Source organism: Lingula anatina, chromosome 1 (assembly GCF_051362555.1).
Source record: "Lingula anatina isolate TDL-2025a chromosome 1, LinAna3.0, whole genome shotgun sequence".
Taxonomy (NCBI): Eukaryota; Metazoa; Brachiopoda; class Lingulata; order Lingulida; family Lingulidae; genus Lingula; species Lingula anatina.
In genome coordinates this window covers 60,131,943-60,147,702 of record NC_141767.1, presented here as the reverse complement: position 1 = coordinate 60,147,702, position 15,760 = coordinate 60,131,943, and the positions used below count along the sequence as shown (strand labels likewise).

Below are 15,760 nucleotides of genomic sequence, written 5' to 3'. Positions count from 1 at the left end.
GAAGTCTGACGTACTCCAGCAAAAATTGTTTTTGTACATAGCTGATGTGCATTCATATCTATGGTTCCTTACTTTTTGCATGATTAAAATTCGACTTAAAAAAACAAAACTTGCATTTTTGTGTAATTTCAAATGATTGTACAATGTATGTGGATATTATTGTTCTTAACCCTATTCATACCGCGCGGGGTCGTTTACGACTACCCCGGGCAAATATTTATTTTTCACTGTAAGAAATGTATTACTCGTTCTCTTTCTCGAAATGTCATGAATTTGTCACAACTTTAGCAGTTTTTAGGTTATGCATCTGAATTGACTAGCGCAGCCTTGTTATAAGAAGAAACACTGCTGGGATTGTAAATGATCCACTGCTTTTCCACAGATTAGCCATAGAGAGAGATTTGACAGCATAGTACAAAATACTGTTACTGAAATATATGACATGAAACTCAGCCTTAAATCATGGAATTTACTACAATTGTAGGACATGCTAATTTGAGTGATTATTATATGCCTTGTTAAATAAATTGCCCCACCGGGTTATAATGTGCTGCAGACTATCCGGTATGATGAGGGGTTAAAGGGATAAGAACTGTTTAATTTGGAAAAAAACGGATTTTCCTTGGGTTAACGACGATTTCCCCATACTTACCAATGGCCAATGAATTTATTTCGACATTCAAAGTTAGTCCATGTTTTTGATTTTTTTTATAATCGCTTAAGAGATTATTACAGAGGTATAGCCATCTATGAAGGTCCACGTGGTCTGATGGCCTGCACAGATTCCAGAATAATTGCGATAACCGCTGTTTTGGTGTTAAAATGGAATTTATTATATTTCTATGAGTTGTTTACAATGTATTTATTGTGAAATATGAATCTCATACGAATTTTAATTAGAATGCTTTAGTAGGTCAAAATCAAATTTTAAACAGAGAGCTTATAAGATTCGATTACTTTATCTACTCTCTATAAAAATTGTCGGAGGTCCACTCAGTGCATCCTATTCACAAGATGTATGTAGTCAGTGTCAACATTAAAAAAGAAAACTCATAAAAACCGTAAAGATGAGAGAGAGAGAGAGAGAGAGAGAGAGAGAGAGAGAGAGAAGACGAGTGCCAAAAAGTGAGAGGGGGTTGCTTTCAAAGAGTCAGAAAGGGAGGATGCCAAAATGTAAAAGTACATATCTAGACGAATCTAATGCGTTTAATTCTTTATTTTTCTATGATAGTATTTATTATTTTTTTCTTTGACAAAACAATAGCCTACAAGATTAGCAATTTTGATTTGTATTTTACAAATATTTTTTGACATAGTGAAGTAGTTATTTAAATATTCATTTAAAAAGCCGGGTATGAGAATTAGTAAACCAGTTTTGGCAATAAAGCGCACGTGTCGACCGACGCAAGTGTGTGAGTGAATAGATCAATTAATGGGCGGGTCTCAAATATTGTGGCATCATATGTGACGCATGCGCATATAACCTCCGCACAAGACTTCCTGACCGGTTCAGAAGTAGTTTGGCTGCTGCACAACGATCGTCATGGGGAAAATCAAAGGTAATGCGTGTCATTACACTAACTGAAATCTTGTAGAATTTTGCACATATTTGCACTGATTATTTTCTTCCTTACCACATTGATAACTGTTTGTTAACATTTCAGCTGGCCCTGTTGTTGAGATACAGGGAGACGAGATGACCAGGTGAGCATTCGGATTTCACTGTTCAGGTGCAAAGTCCACATTATTTGTGGAGCGCCTCATGAAAAAATTAAGTTTTGTAAGTCGCTTTGTAAAATTTGCTGTTTTTGGATCGCTCACTGTGATATGCGATCGGTGATATATGGATTGCCAAAAGGGCAAAATAGTTTCAAGTAATTTTATAATAATAGAATTAATTATTTAAATTAAATAATGTTGCCATAAAAGGTTTTCTTTTGAGAACCTGTCAATGTATTATATTTTTAGTCTTGTATTGTGGTGAGAAATCATCTCTACACAATTTCTTTACCCACAGAGTTCAGTTTATTGCCTATGTACTGTATAAGCTGATGTGGCCAGGGTCATAATATGTAGGTTCACCACAAAACCATCCAAAAACTATTATCCAATAAGATGGATTTAATTGCTTTAAGGTGTTTTAACAAGTGGTGATTATGCTATTCTGAGCTGTTGAACTTTGAACAAAGTCCTACTCAATTATGAAGCAAATGTAATGATTTTTTTTTCAGATCAATTTTAAGATGCCTTGGAAACTGACAATTTCATCATTATGAGTTGATTTTCACATATAAATGCAGTTTGTTTCATGGCACCTGTATAATATTTTATCTTTTGACAATCTGTACTTCCAGAATTATCTGGGACCTTATTAAGGAAAAGCTGATTCTTCCCTTCCTAGATGTACAGCTGGTTTCTTTTGATCTAAGCATCCAAAACAGGGATGCTACAGATGATCAAGGTTAAGAAAGTTTGATTTTTGTTTATTATTATTATTTTTTTAAAGAAAAATATCCTTAAAGTGGACATTTATTTGTTCTATATTATAGATTTTAAATGGCCTTAAATTTAATTTTTATCAACTAATTGACACAGTGATGTGGCAAGTTGTCACTGATATGTGTAGAGACTGAATAACTACATACAGAAAAAAATGTGTTTCTTTTAATTAGTTACCGTGGACTGTGCCAATGCTATAAAGAAGTACAATGTTGGTATCAAGTGTGCCACCATAACACCAGATGAGCATAGAGTGGAAGGTAAGTTGACTCTAGAAAAGTTGCCCCCCCCCCCCCCCCTCCCAGCCTCCCTTTTCAGCCTCCTCTCCCGATATATGACCTAGGATGATACTTTGCCATTCTTACCTAGTATGAAGTATATTTTTTCTCTTTGAGGAGAAAAAGGTGATAGTACAGTACCTGCAAGTCTGTTTCATCACTGCAATAAAAACTTGCTGGAATGATTATAATAACTTGATTAACATGAATTAGTGAATTAATCTTCAGCTTGGTATACATTGTGCTACCATATAACTGTGACTAGTTTTTACTCTCTCTCATGTGTAAAGAATGAAGATGAATTAAAACTTGTGTAATACGTGATAAGTGTATATAGTTTCATGTGATAAATGTGTGATTATATCACCATGACCTTTGACTAGATTTAAGGTATGCTGTATGGTTAGTAAAGGTCAGTAAATATGGAAATCTGTATATAGCAACTTGTGAAGAACACCTGGTACACTGCTGACCTTCCAACCCATCTCCTGTGGTAAGCGCAGCATATGATGTGACCATGTCCCCTCTTGGAATGTAAGACTGAGCATGATATGTGTATGGCACAAGCTGCAGTAGTCTAGACTGGGAGTGCCACAGAAGATCTGATAGCAGCTGTTAACATAAATGCCTTAATTCTATGCTTTTTACTTACTGAGTTGTACATGTAGATGTGTTTCTGTATGTAGGAATGTATTTGTGAACCTTACATGTACAAAATAAATGGATTTTATAGCTTTTTTGATATGTGTGTGCATGCACTTGTTTGTGTGGAAACTCTTGATATCAATGTTTGTTTGTGTATAAAATATGAATGTGGAAATGTTTGTATATATCTAGGCCTACTAAGCCTAATAAGAAATGCAGAATTGTATATTATAGCAAAGAGCACAGGTTTGTGCAAATGCAAATAAAATGTTGTGCCTTTGTTTTGTATTAAATATGTGCTTGATGTAAAATAAATGTGAAATAATTTATTAATCATCTTTGTGAGATTGAAAACAACAGCTGATATGCTAAGTTGATGCTGGTTGTGCTTTTTGATTTATATTATAATTTGATCAACCTCAGTGAGGTGATTCTAAAGATGTAACAAAGATGTTATTTACAATAGGAAACTCTTGTCCCAGTATAGCAGTTTGATGTATCTTGTTAAGGCTGTATATAAACCCTTGTAAAAATGTTGCAGCAGTGTGCAAAACTATGGATGCCAATGAATTTAATACTGGTTGAATTATATATGACTGAAATTATGTCATGAAATCTTTATGGTGGTTGCATCTTGCAGCAAACCTGAAAATATTTTTGTTTCTTAACCTATTGATTATAATTGGAAGAAAAGCCATGATATACATATGTCCACTATGATATAAGAAATATACATGTTATTAAAGATCATGCATTTGATGACATATCATTCACATATTTTTAAGTAAAAAGTGTTGATTCTTCTTAAAAAATGTGTTGTCAAGCTTAGTTACACTACTCATACTATTTTTTCAAAAATATATATTCAAAATAAACTGAATAGCAAAAATTGAGTTATACATTTTGTACACATTTCCAGAATTCAAGCTGAAGAAGATGTGGAGATCCCCTAATGGGACAATAAGAAACATCCTTGGTGGCACGGTGTTTAGGGAAGCCATAATTTGTAAGAACATTCCACGTCTGGTACCTGGCTGGACTAAAAGCATCGTCATTGGACGTCATGCTTATGGTGACCAGGTATTTACTTGTTGTTTTAGTTTAAATGTATGTTTGCGTATCTGTGAGTGAGTGCATGCGTAGTAGAGAGGGAACATTTGAATGGGTGCCAGTAAAAGGTACTCTTCCAGGATATACCCACCAAAACAAATGTCAATTTCCACTTACAAATCATTGCTCAACCTGTCCCTGCACTTGGATTTGATGTCTTATTCCATTTTGAAATGAATAATTTAGTGATCTAAATGATTGACCAGTTGTTTATAACAGCATCTGCCTTCTTTGACCTTCACAGGCATTGCCTCATTTGCACCCAGGAAAATAGCACAGCTTTTTGCATCATACCTAAAACATTGGTTTGAAGTGTCTTTTCACTTCAAACATTCTTCCTTTAACAATCTCTTTTAGAGGTCCTACATGTAAAAACCCTGCAGGGGACTTCACTCATTTTCGCAAGTTTGCAAAAACAAATTCTAAAGAGGGAAGAGAAAATGTCTTGTCATTGTTAATAAGAATGATTTTGCATGTTTGTTAAAGAAATATTTATGGCACCAGTTTTCCTTCTAGTATAAAGCCACTGACTTTGTGGTCCCAGGTGCAGGCAAGCTAGAGGTGACATGGACCCCTAAGGCAGGGGGAGAACCTATCAAACACAATGTGTTTGAGTTTGAAGATGGAGGGGTAGCACTGGCCATGTACAACACAGACAAGGTGGGAACTCATTCCACTGTTTCTGCTTGTAATGAGATTTTCAAAGGACTCTCTCTTTAACAAATGTTTACCAGTACTGTAGTTGTCATGTCGTGTAAATAGGGTTTATGATTATCATTATGTTTCTGGTTACAATCTCTATTGAACAACTGAAAAAAGGGTCTCAACGAATAAACATTTATGAAAAGCATAGGCGTATAAACAGCAGGTCATCCATTAGTGGCAATGCTCTTGTACATGTACTTTGAGTTAGAAACATAAAATGTAAGCTGTTTTTTATCTAGGCAATTACAGACTTTGCCCACAGTTCATTCCAATATGCCTTAATGAAGGGTCTTCCGTTGTACCTAAGGTAAGTTACCCCTTGTGATAGAAATTGAACTTTTTATTAAAGAACCAAAGACACTGTACTGAAAATGTAACAACATTACTTCTAAACTGATATCAGTAAATTTTTTATCACAATTTTAGTTTAAGAATTCCCTTTTTTCTTTTGGTGTTGCTTGTAACAATGTTATGTAAGTGACACTTAACTGTTTATTGTAGCAATTGTATAATCATCTGTGTTATATTACAGCACAAAAAACACAATTTTGAAGAAATATGATGGTAGATTCAAGGACATTTTCCAAGAAATCTATGATTCGTAAGTATAAAAGCACAGTGGAGTACAACCATGATATAGATATATTATTGATAAGGTCTCTAAAATGGTTGAGTAAAAGTGACTGGTGAATTGTTTTTATCTAGTTTATCTTTGTTGATGTTAAGATTTGTATTGTATTTTATTTCAGTGCTTACAAGCCCCAGTTTGAAGCCAAGAAGATCTGGTACGAGCACCGGCTGATAGATGATATGGTTGCACAGGCCATGAAGTCTGAGGGTGGCTTTGTTTGGGCATGTAAGAATTATGATGGAGATGTCCAGTCTGATTCTGTCGCACAAGGTAAAAAGAAGGGTTGGTTGTTGGTAGTAAATTGTGGTTTTAAAATGGAATGTCTTAATGTTAAAGACACGGTTATATTCAATTTACTAAACAGTTTTCTCATATTATTATTATTATTATCGCACCAGGGGTCATGGCACAAACAGATTACATGTAACATGTGCCTTTGGTGCTTTCAGATGTCAGGGAATATGTCACTGCTGAAGAAAGACATATTTTATTGTTGTTTAGGTTTTGGATCTCTAGGCATGATGACCAGTGTACTGATATGTCCAGATGGTAAAACTGTAGAAGCTGAGGCTGCGCACGGCACAGTCACACGCCATTATAGATTTCATCAGCAAGGCAAGGAGACATCTACTAACCCAATTGGTAAGATATCAAATAATGAAAAGTCGAACAAGGGTATTGCAATAGGGAGTAGAAAGGTCATTCAGATGAAAATTAGCATTGCTTCAAAAGTTTTACTTCCATCATTTATAATACTTTTAACAAAACCCCATCTCATTTAAAATTAGATGAATTACATTTAATTGATGCTTTAAATTGAAAGTACAGATTTGAAATACAAATGTATTAAAATTGTTGATAACACCATAAATTATGATTAAATTAATTTTTATTTTCAAAAATGTTTTAATGTTCTTTTTAAAACATCTAAAGGAAATGGAGTGCATGTTGACAGGTAAACTGAATTACATTATAATTTATGTCTGTATTCCTCTATACTTCACACTTGTCAAAAAGAAATAAGCTAAATATCTAAATATTTCAGCCTCTATCTTTGCCTGGACACGTGGTCTAGCTCACCGTGCCAAGTTGGATAACAATGAGGAGCTTGCAAAGTTTTCCCAAGCCTTGGAGGATGTCTGTATCGAGACTATTGAATCAGGCAGCATGACCAAGGACTTGGCTATTTGTATCAAAGGAATGGCAAAGTGAGATTTTTTTTACCTCTGTGTTTATATTTCTGTGACATTTAAATTCCACACTTCTGATGTGAGATCATTAGGTCCTGAAATCCACATTTTAATCCAACATTTTATAATGTGATTATCTTAATTTTTCATTTCAGCACCCAGCGTAGTGACTACCTTAATACTTTTGAATTTCTGGACAAGCTAGCAGAGAACCTCAAAGCCAAGATGTCAGCATGACTGGCTGCAGGGGAGGCACAAGGGCTCAGTAAATTATAGGATTGTGCTAGACTAGTATAGATTAACTGAATTCTGTGGTGTAATTGATAATATCAATACGGGTTTTTATGAGCTAACTAGTCATCATTTTAGCTTTTGAGGCAAATTACAACATTGGGAGCATCTTTCTACCAATCATTACTTAACTCTAATTGTGTTGAAGATTATGAATTCAATAATATTAAATAATTCATTCAACAGGAATAATCTTTTCTGTTATCTTCCAACTAAATTTTTGCTCAAATCTGTCTATTATTAGTAGTTTCATTTTTGCTACTTTTTTTCCCGTTTTTATGCTCAAATTTTTATCTAATTCATAGGGTGAGTGACATTATTTGCACAATCAGACATGTCAGTCAGCAGTGACTGGCAAAAATTGCCACAAAATGATTTAAAACTGGATCACAGTACAAATTTTTGTGAACTTATATTAATATTTATATTAAAGAGTGGAGAGGCAGGTCAATCCTGTGACATTATGAAAAATAGAAATATGGGTTGTTATGAGCAAACTAATCAACATTTTAATTTTTGAGACAAGTGAGGGAGTATCTTTGCCTGAAACAATTTACTTTCTATCATTCATTAGTTGCTTATATTAGTGTTTAAAAGTAAGGGATTAAATTACATAAAATAATTCATTCAAAATGAACAATCTTTTCTGGCAGATCATTCAGCAGTGTCTGGCAAGATTTGGTGCAAAATAACTGCATACATCTACCATCCAGTAAAAAATTGGATCACTGTAAAATTTTCTGTGAGCTTGAATGAATATTAAAGAGCAGATAGGCATTTCAATTTACGTACTCAGTCCACTAGGGATGTTTGCAGGGTTGCCAGCATTGCAGAACTTAAAATGAGTCATTTGTGAAATATCTGTTAAACATAAGCATTGTGCCTCACCCCCTCCCTTTCTGGACTGTATGAATTATGCTTCCATGAACATGCCAGAAACTAGTAGCACAAAATACTTTTGGGCGAAAGCTAAGAACATTCTGGTAACTGCCCAAAGGATTGCATACTGTTTAGTTAAAGAAAACTGTTTAAGAAGTAAACTGTTTAATAGAACCATGAGGGAAAAATTAATAAAAGGGAAGCCACTAATCTTTTATTGAGTTTTCATTCATTTTCTACAAAAGTCATACGTTTTACATGGAAGCTTTTATTCCATGAAGAAAATATGAGTGTTTTGTTACAACCACACTGTAAACAGTAAAAGTATCATTTCAAATTGCCATTGTTTACAAACTAATAAACTTGACCCAGTTTCATCAACACTGGATAGCACTATCCTTTGAGTAACACTATCTACTGGGCAGAATTTTTGCTGTCAGTAAAGTTATTCTGTGAGTAAAGTTCTGTTTTCTAAACATTAGATACTCATTTTCTTTTCCGATATTGCTTTTCAGTGTTTGTAAACAGCTGCTATCCTCAGGATGCTGTCCAAAGAATAATTTTATCCAATGGATAGTGTTATCCTCAGGATAGTGCTGTCTAGTGTTAATGAAACTGGACCTAGGAGATATTTAAGCTGATGACTGAAAAGGCTGGATCTTAATCCACTTTTAACAATCTTTAATAAAATAGTCTCCAAGTTACAGTCTCGCGATGTCTGTAGCATTATAACAAAGTTTATATAGAATTCTTTATAAAACTAATTAAAACAACCTATTTGCTTCCATTACACATTTCACCCCTGGCATACATAGTTGTGAAAGAAGCAGTAAAACAACTGCTGCCATTAATTGTTATTGTAGCAAACTTGCACATCAACACTTTTAATTAATTAACTGGCACTGTTAAAAACCTTTACAATTTAAATGCACTTCAAAATTAAGCAGTGTGTTATATCATATTTTATCTGCAAATGGCATGCATTCTTGCAGAAAGTGTATTATGTACATAAAAGGGTACATAGTTTTAATCTCAACAAAAGCACCATTTGCATGCCTTTTTGTGGTCAAAACTTATAACAGCATGTGCTTGAATGCCAGATTTTGAAATCTTTGCCAGTGGTACATCTTGGCAAACTTGGTCAACATACTGGCTCCCTATAAGTTTTCTCTTTCATGTGACATCAACTGTTTCACATCTTGTGGTTTTATGTTCATCTTTTACAACTTCTCTTCTGTTTGGGTGGAGATGCATCACATGATCATCATCATAAATGCAATTGAATTTGAACTCCTCTTATTTCACATCAGCCATACTTAATTCTTTTTTCCAAATAAAAATGGATCAACAAGCAAATTTAACTATGTGCATCATCTTTTATGTACATAAATAGTCAGGCTATTTACATTAAAGCAGTTTCTATTTTCCACTCTTGGTCTAGTTGGAGTCATTTCAAAGTTAATTTCCTGGCTAGTGAACATTTTTATCTTGTAAACACTGCGAAGATTCCTCAGTCTTCTTCATCAGAAGCAGCTTCAAACATCTGAAAGAGAGCCAGTGCCAACACCTTAAAACATACCTGGCAGAGGGTAATCTGTAAACATTGTTGAAAAACTTCAATATTAAATTAATGCTTGCCACCAGACCTTAAAATCTACATCACTGTGTACCTTAATCTTGTTTTAAATTCATATTTAAAAGCCGCTCATTTGTAGCAGTTACCTGCATTAAATTCTTTGGACCTATGATCAGTTTTGGATCTTCTTCATCTGCCAGAAAGTTGGTATTTGGGGGTGTCGTCCCAGATACATCACTTCTGAAACCAATGCTAGGACTTGTCTCTGGAGTGTATCTACACAACAAAAACATACCAAGATAAAGAAAACCTACAAAACTTTGAAGTAATTGAAAGATTTAAATGACTTACAAAAATGCACAATGCTACACATTTTTTTAGCATGTAAAGGAAAAACGAACTCGTCGTTGTGCCATTGCATGCTTACCTGTTTATAATGTTATTGAGATTACACACGGGGGACCTAGTTCTTGGGGTGCTCCGCCTCTGAGGCCTGTGGCGTGCACTTGGGGTTGTTTTAGGACGTACTGGAAGACTAAAGTTGCAATTTATCATTCATTCACTGTGATACAGCAATAACACCTTTGCAAATAATATATGTACATATCACCATGTGTAAGTTTTATTACCATTGCCAGAACAACAAAGTGTCACTTATCAAAGATACTAGCAGTATTCAAATTAATTTAAAAGTTGAGTTTTGAAGAGATCAATCAGAAGTGCCACTGCCCATAATAAAAGCGAACTCTGCCTGGTACCATTTATCTAAACTCAGCAAAGTATTTCTCTGCGACAAATGTATCATTAGATGCATAGGTTGTGCATGGAGGATGCACATGCTACATCACATACCTTGAAATAATTTCATCTTTTATATAGCATAAACCTTGGCACAGAAAACATTCCATTCTGTATTTTTATATAACAAACCTTGGGATAGCAAATGTTCCATTTCTACTCATATCATCACTGGAGGTGGATGTGTCCAGGGGAGCAACCATAGAGTTGTCATGGAGATTAATGCTATTATCTTCAAATATTTCATCTGCAATACGTAATTTCTATCTCTGTTGGTATGGCATGATAATATGAACATGTTTGGCATACAGTTTTATCACTAGTAATATCATTTTGATATAAGCAATATTTCTGTTTACACAAATAATTTGTTTGTACTTTGTTTGTATTACACACAAAAAGTATTCTTTTTTTTTTCAAAAAATGGAAATCACAATAACATTTTGAACTCACCATCAGAAAAACTATGGTCCCATTCAGAGGGGTGTTGTTTAGGAATGTGGATTTTAACTGGAGTTTGTTTTGTTGTCTTAAAAATTTTGACAAATGGCAAACTCAAGAAAAACCAGAGCAACAAGAAAAATGCCACTGTCTTTTCATACAAGTATTGCACAGATCCCACCTGCAAAGAAAATTGATGTTTGAAGTTCAGTCAAAATCGTTACTTTTAAATTAAGGCACTGTTGAATATTTTACTGAAAAAAAAGGAAATTTACAAGTTTATCAAACTTAGGGACTAAACTGGAAAGACCACAGAAAATTACATGAACAATGATGATAAGTATTGATAAATGGTTTAATCTACTATAAACCATTGGGGTATAATTAAAGGTAAACTTTCTAAATTTGAAAATGACCAAAAGTCAATTCAGTCCCAACAAAGCCCCCTCACAAGAACCCCATGCTGATATTTCTTCCTGAATTTTACAAGAGACATGGTGGTCTTTGTGACTGGCTAGCCATTTAGAACTGAATTATCTAAATTTTGAAAAAATCGATTTGGTGGGAAAATCCCGCATTGTGTACCTGAAAGTGTTACATCATCCAGGTAGTTACCTCAATTCAACTTACCCATTTCTTGAACATCTGTTGCCTTTTCCGTCTCTTCCAAACCTTTAATTGTAGTATATAAAAGGGTACATTATTTTAAAGTAATCTAAAAATTTACTCACATGCCTCCTTTATCAAATATTCTACATATACAACATATTCTGTTAGCATTTCTAGTATTCTAAAATGTAGTAAATGAATTGTATCCAATGAAGTGAACATTGTATTGACTATGATGACTTAGTGATAAACATGTGACTCGGTGTAAGAATTTCTTTTTTGATCAATTTTTATTTGTAAAACACTTACATTTCTAACATAAGAGTGGGAGAGCAGCTGGTCAGCAGTTGGTCGCAGTCGGTCATCAGGTTCCATCATCCACTTTATGATATGAATTAACTCTGGCGACTTTCCTGAATAAAATGCTACATAATTATTTTTTCTATCATATAAAACATCGCAGTTAAAGTAATTGCTACTATATATTGCACAAATTTTAAAACATCAAGGAATTAAGATACAGTTTGGTTGAGTACAGATTATGTCCAAAAAAGGGTCTCTTATTCTTTCATTTAAAAAAGGACTGTTATGGCTAGTTTTCTCCTTTAAATACATTACATAGTTTGCTATTTTGTGTCAAGCACATAACTCATGTTGTTTTAAACTTAGTTTTAAATAAAACATTTTAACCAACCTTTTAGCAGTTTTTGTGGCAGACAGCCTGTTCTAAGTTGGTGCCAACCCTCCCCACCTCTAGGTAGGTCTAAGTCACAGGTTAATTCTAAAATTGTGATGCCTAGACTAAAAACATCTGCTGGCTTTCCAAACTTTCCTTCCTGCTCTAATAACTCAGGGGCCATGTACTTAGGATCTCCTTCAATAGCATCTGACATGTCTGCTTTCTAAAATATAATACATTTATCACAAACATTTCTTACATGTTTTTGTTTCATTAACAATCTTCCTCAAGCATCAACTATAAGATATGAAACTGATACAAATACCTTTTTTGCAAAACAAGGAAAAAGTATTGTCTGTGTTGAAACATAATTAAAAATACCTTCTTTAGGTCTATAACAAGACCAAAATCTCCAAGCTTGCAAACTCCATCACTTGAAATGAAAATGTTTTCTGATTTGATATCCATGTGTACTAAGTCATGGTCATGAAGATGTTTTACAGCCTAAAAAAAAAAAAATTAAATTGAAAATCTACACACACAATTTCATTCTATATAAATAAAACTAGAAGCTGTAAATGGGTAACCATAAGATATCCTCACACTTTACCACATTGTCAAGATTATCTCATCTCCAGGGTCCTTACCCCCATGGACATAAAACTATCTAAGCACTGTTACTAGTACATCAATAACATTCTCAACAATAGTAAGCTAAGCTCTCCATGTAACACAAGCATTTTGATACAATACACAGTTTTTATTCTTACCATTAACAGGTCTACCATATAGTTCCACACCAGAGATTCAGGAATATCATGATGACTTTCTGCATAGTTATTCAGACTAGAATTACAGGTTATACAGTATCATAAATATGCTTCTATTGAAAAGCTGCTCCAGTGTTATAAAGTAATCTTTATCTAAAATTTAGTGAAGTTAGCAAATCTCTGGCAATTTTGGCTACATTTATGATAAAACTTAAGAAGTTTCCTAGAATATAAAAGTGAAGACTATTATAAGGAAAATGAAGATCCTTTGACTGACAAGAATGTCATAAAAGTTGTAAGTCAGGGTGTAAACTAAAAAAAATCTGTAACAAATTAACTGTATAGATGATGGGATACCTTGTTTGGCAGAGTTCAGTTTGTATGTACAGATGTTGCCTTTCTTCCCAAGCTCTGACAAATTCTACACAGTTAGGGTGTTTTGGCAGAGTTTCATGCTTGGCAACCTCTTCTAACTTACGTTTTCTAAAGGTGAGAGAAAAAAAATTTGGATGAATGAAATAATGAACAGGTAAATGTACAGTACCTCTACATAAGTACATATGTTTTAGCAAAGCGAGTAGATAATTAAAGCTAAATAGTCATAAAAACAAATGTAAGTAACTGTCAGTGATGAGATAAAATGATAAAATACAATGGACTTATTACCATGCAGACAAATCAATTCCTTCAAGAACATAATTGGACACCTACCTATCAGATTCACCCCTAAACCGTTCTCTTGATCTTTTCACTGCATAGTATTTGCCATCTTCCTTGCTTTGCACCTTGAACACCTGTTAAACACAAAAAAAATCTTGCCACCATTTCTCTCATACAAACATTGAAAAATGGAAAGTTAAAGGATAACAAGTGTTCTTATGAGATTCACATTTCACAATAAATAATAAATTCCATTTTACCACCAAAGCAGTGGTTAACACGTTTATTCTGGAATCTGTGCTTGCTATCAAACCACATGGACATTCATTGATGTCTATTCCTCAATAATGATCTCTTCAGAGATCAATACAAAAAAACCACACTAAAAAATATATGGACTAACTTTGAATGTCGGAGTGGATTTATTAACCATGGGTTAATATTGGAAAATCATCATTTACCTCAGGAAAATCTGTTTTTTGGCCAAAACAGTTGTTATGCCTTTAACAACTGCTATACTACCAATGTCACTATAATAAGATGCCTCTATTTTAGAGTAGCTAATAAAACCCGTAACTTCTTATTCTTGCTTCACTTTTAATTTACAAAATCTAAAAATACTTGATATAAAGGCCGGATATGTCATATAAGTATCAAATAACATTTACCTCCCCAAAAGAACCTGCTCCGAGTTTGGTGCACACTACAAAACACTGGTCAAAGAAGAGTTCTTTACTACCCTGGTCATAATGAGAACTCAACACAGCTGGAAGAGGGTAGTAAGGAAGGTAACATATCCTTGGCTAAATAAGACTAAGTCAAAATTTTAAAATGTAAACGGCTGTCACTACTTTTTCAAGACAATTTTTTTTGCATAACACGTCACAATACCCTTTCCACCAAAAATTTTAATTAATGGTTAAAACCATATACTAGTACATATAGATACATAAATATTTGCTTAATTTCCCTGCCACATCAATATGGTTACTTTATTTTTTGACAAGGAAATTTTTTTTTTAATTGGGCCCATTTCCTATAGAATTCTATAGGATCTTATAGGATCCTACAGGACTTTTTCGTAAGGGTTTCCCTGCCACATCAACAATCAATATGGTTACTTTATTTTTTGACAAGGAAAATTAAGGGGCCATTATATTTCAAGTAATGTTTAACGTTTATCAGTGTAGACAAAGGATACAATGATCACTAACAGATCCTCTGAAAGAGACTGCCTGTGCCCTCTGCACTTGTTTATGATGAAATATTCTACTGACTGGGGGGCAACTTTTCACTGGAGGCCTGGGAGGAGGGGCTTCTCGGGGAGTGCCTCTCTCCTGAAAGATATGATAGAAACACACTGCGTGATAAAATGAACTGTCACATTTGATGAAGTTGATTTTATATCAACACTGTACATATCAGTGTGAAAATGAAGAAGCCAATCTTACTTTCTTCACTGTTGTAAAATTGGTATTTCACTAAAGATTATTATAGAAATTAATCAACATTTAATGGTAAAATTAAACATTTGTACATCAGTCAAGTGAATAACCATCGGAATCTTTAATAACACAATTGGCTCTGCATATCAGAGAATGAGAGAGAGGGAGAGTTTGTGCATGCTCGAGTGTGAAGGTGTGTCTAACAGCTGCACAACAGGGTATTTTGATCAAAGCATATAACTCATCGAATTACTTTATGTGAATGGCAATAATGCACAATGCAAACATATTTGTACTTGTTTCAATATTATCTTACCTTCTTTGTCGAAAACGTCTGTGCTTCTTTGAAGAACTGCGGCGTTGGCCGCGGACTTTTTAACGTGGACATAGTTTACAGTCACCTAGAGCTGCCATCGAAATTGTGAATTTCTAAACAATTATTGCTATTACTTAACGTTGATTCAAGCTGAAGTATGCAATTTCAATTTTGGTGCAGTAAATGTCAATCAAAACAATCCAACCACCTGTCAACGTGCTCTGCTCCAGAGACCACC

The 15,760-nt window shown here is 34.1% G+C and overlaps 2 protein-coding genes across 2 annotated transcripts; one reads left to right on the top strand and one right to left on the bottom strand.

Moving 5' to 3' along the window:
• The first annotated feature begins 1,440 nt into the window (after nt 1-1,440).
• Nucleotides 1,441-8,438, top strand: LOC106171580 (isocitrate dehydrogenase [NADP] cytoplasmic). Its single transcript, XM_013551998.2, has 12 exons — nt 1,441-1,559; nt 1,665-1,704; nt 2,355-2,461; nt 2,673-2,759; nt 4,342-4,502; nt 5,049-5,192; nt 5,477-5,544; nt 5,770-5,838; nt 5,987-6,138; nt 6,370-6,510; nt 6,914-7,076; nt 7,214-8,438. Exons 1-12 carry the CDS (start codon nt 1,544-1,546, stop codon nt 7,293-7,295), a joined length of 1,230 nt encoding a protein of 409 aa, XP_013407452.1. The 5' UTR covers nt 1,441-1,543; the 3' UTR covers nt 7,296-8,438.
• Nucleotides 8,439-8,894: 456 nt separating this feature from the next.
• Nucleotides 8,895-15,758, bottom strand: LOC106171577 (membrane-associated tyrosine- and threonine-specific cdc2-inhibitory kinase). Its single transcript, XM_013551983.3, has 15 exons — nt 15,523-15,758; nt 14,963-15,098; nt 14,430-14,527; nt 13,813-13,895; nt 13,459-13,584; nt 13,102-13,177; nt 12,713-12,835; nt 12,347-12,554; nt 11,962-12,065; nt 11,674-11,715; nt 11,056-11,224; nt 10,735-10,849; nt 10,232-10,339; nt 9,951-10,080; nt 8,895-9,771 (listed from the first exon to the last, which is right to left on the bottom strand). Exons 1-15 carry the CDS (start codon nt 15,592-15,594, stop codon nt 9,739-9,741), a joined length of 1,623 nt encoding a protein of 540 aa, XP_013407437.2. The 5' UTR covers nt 15,595-15,758; the 3' UTR covers nt 8,895-9,738.
• Between the last annotated feature and the right edge of the window lie 2 nt (nt 15,759-15,760).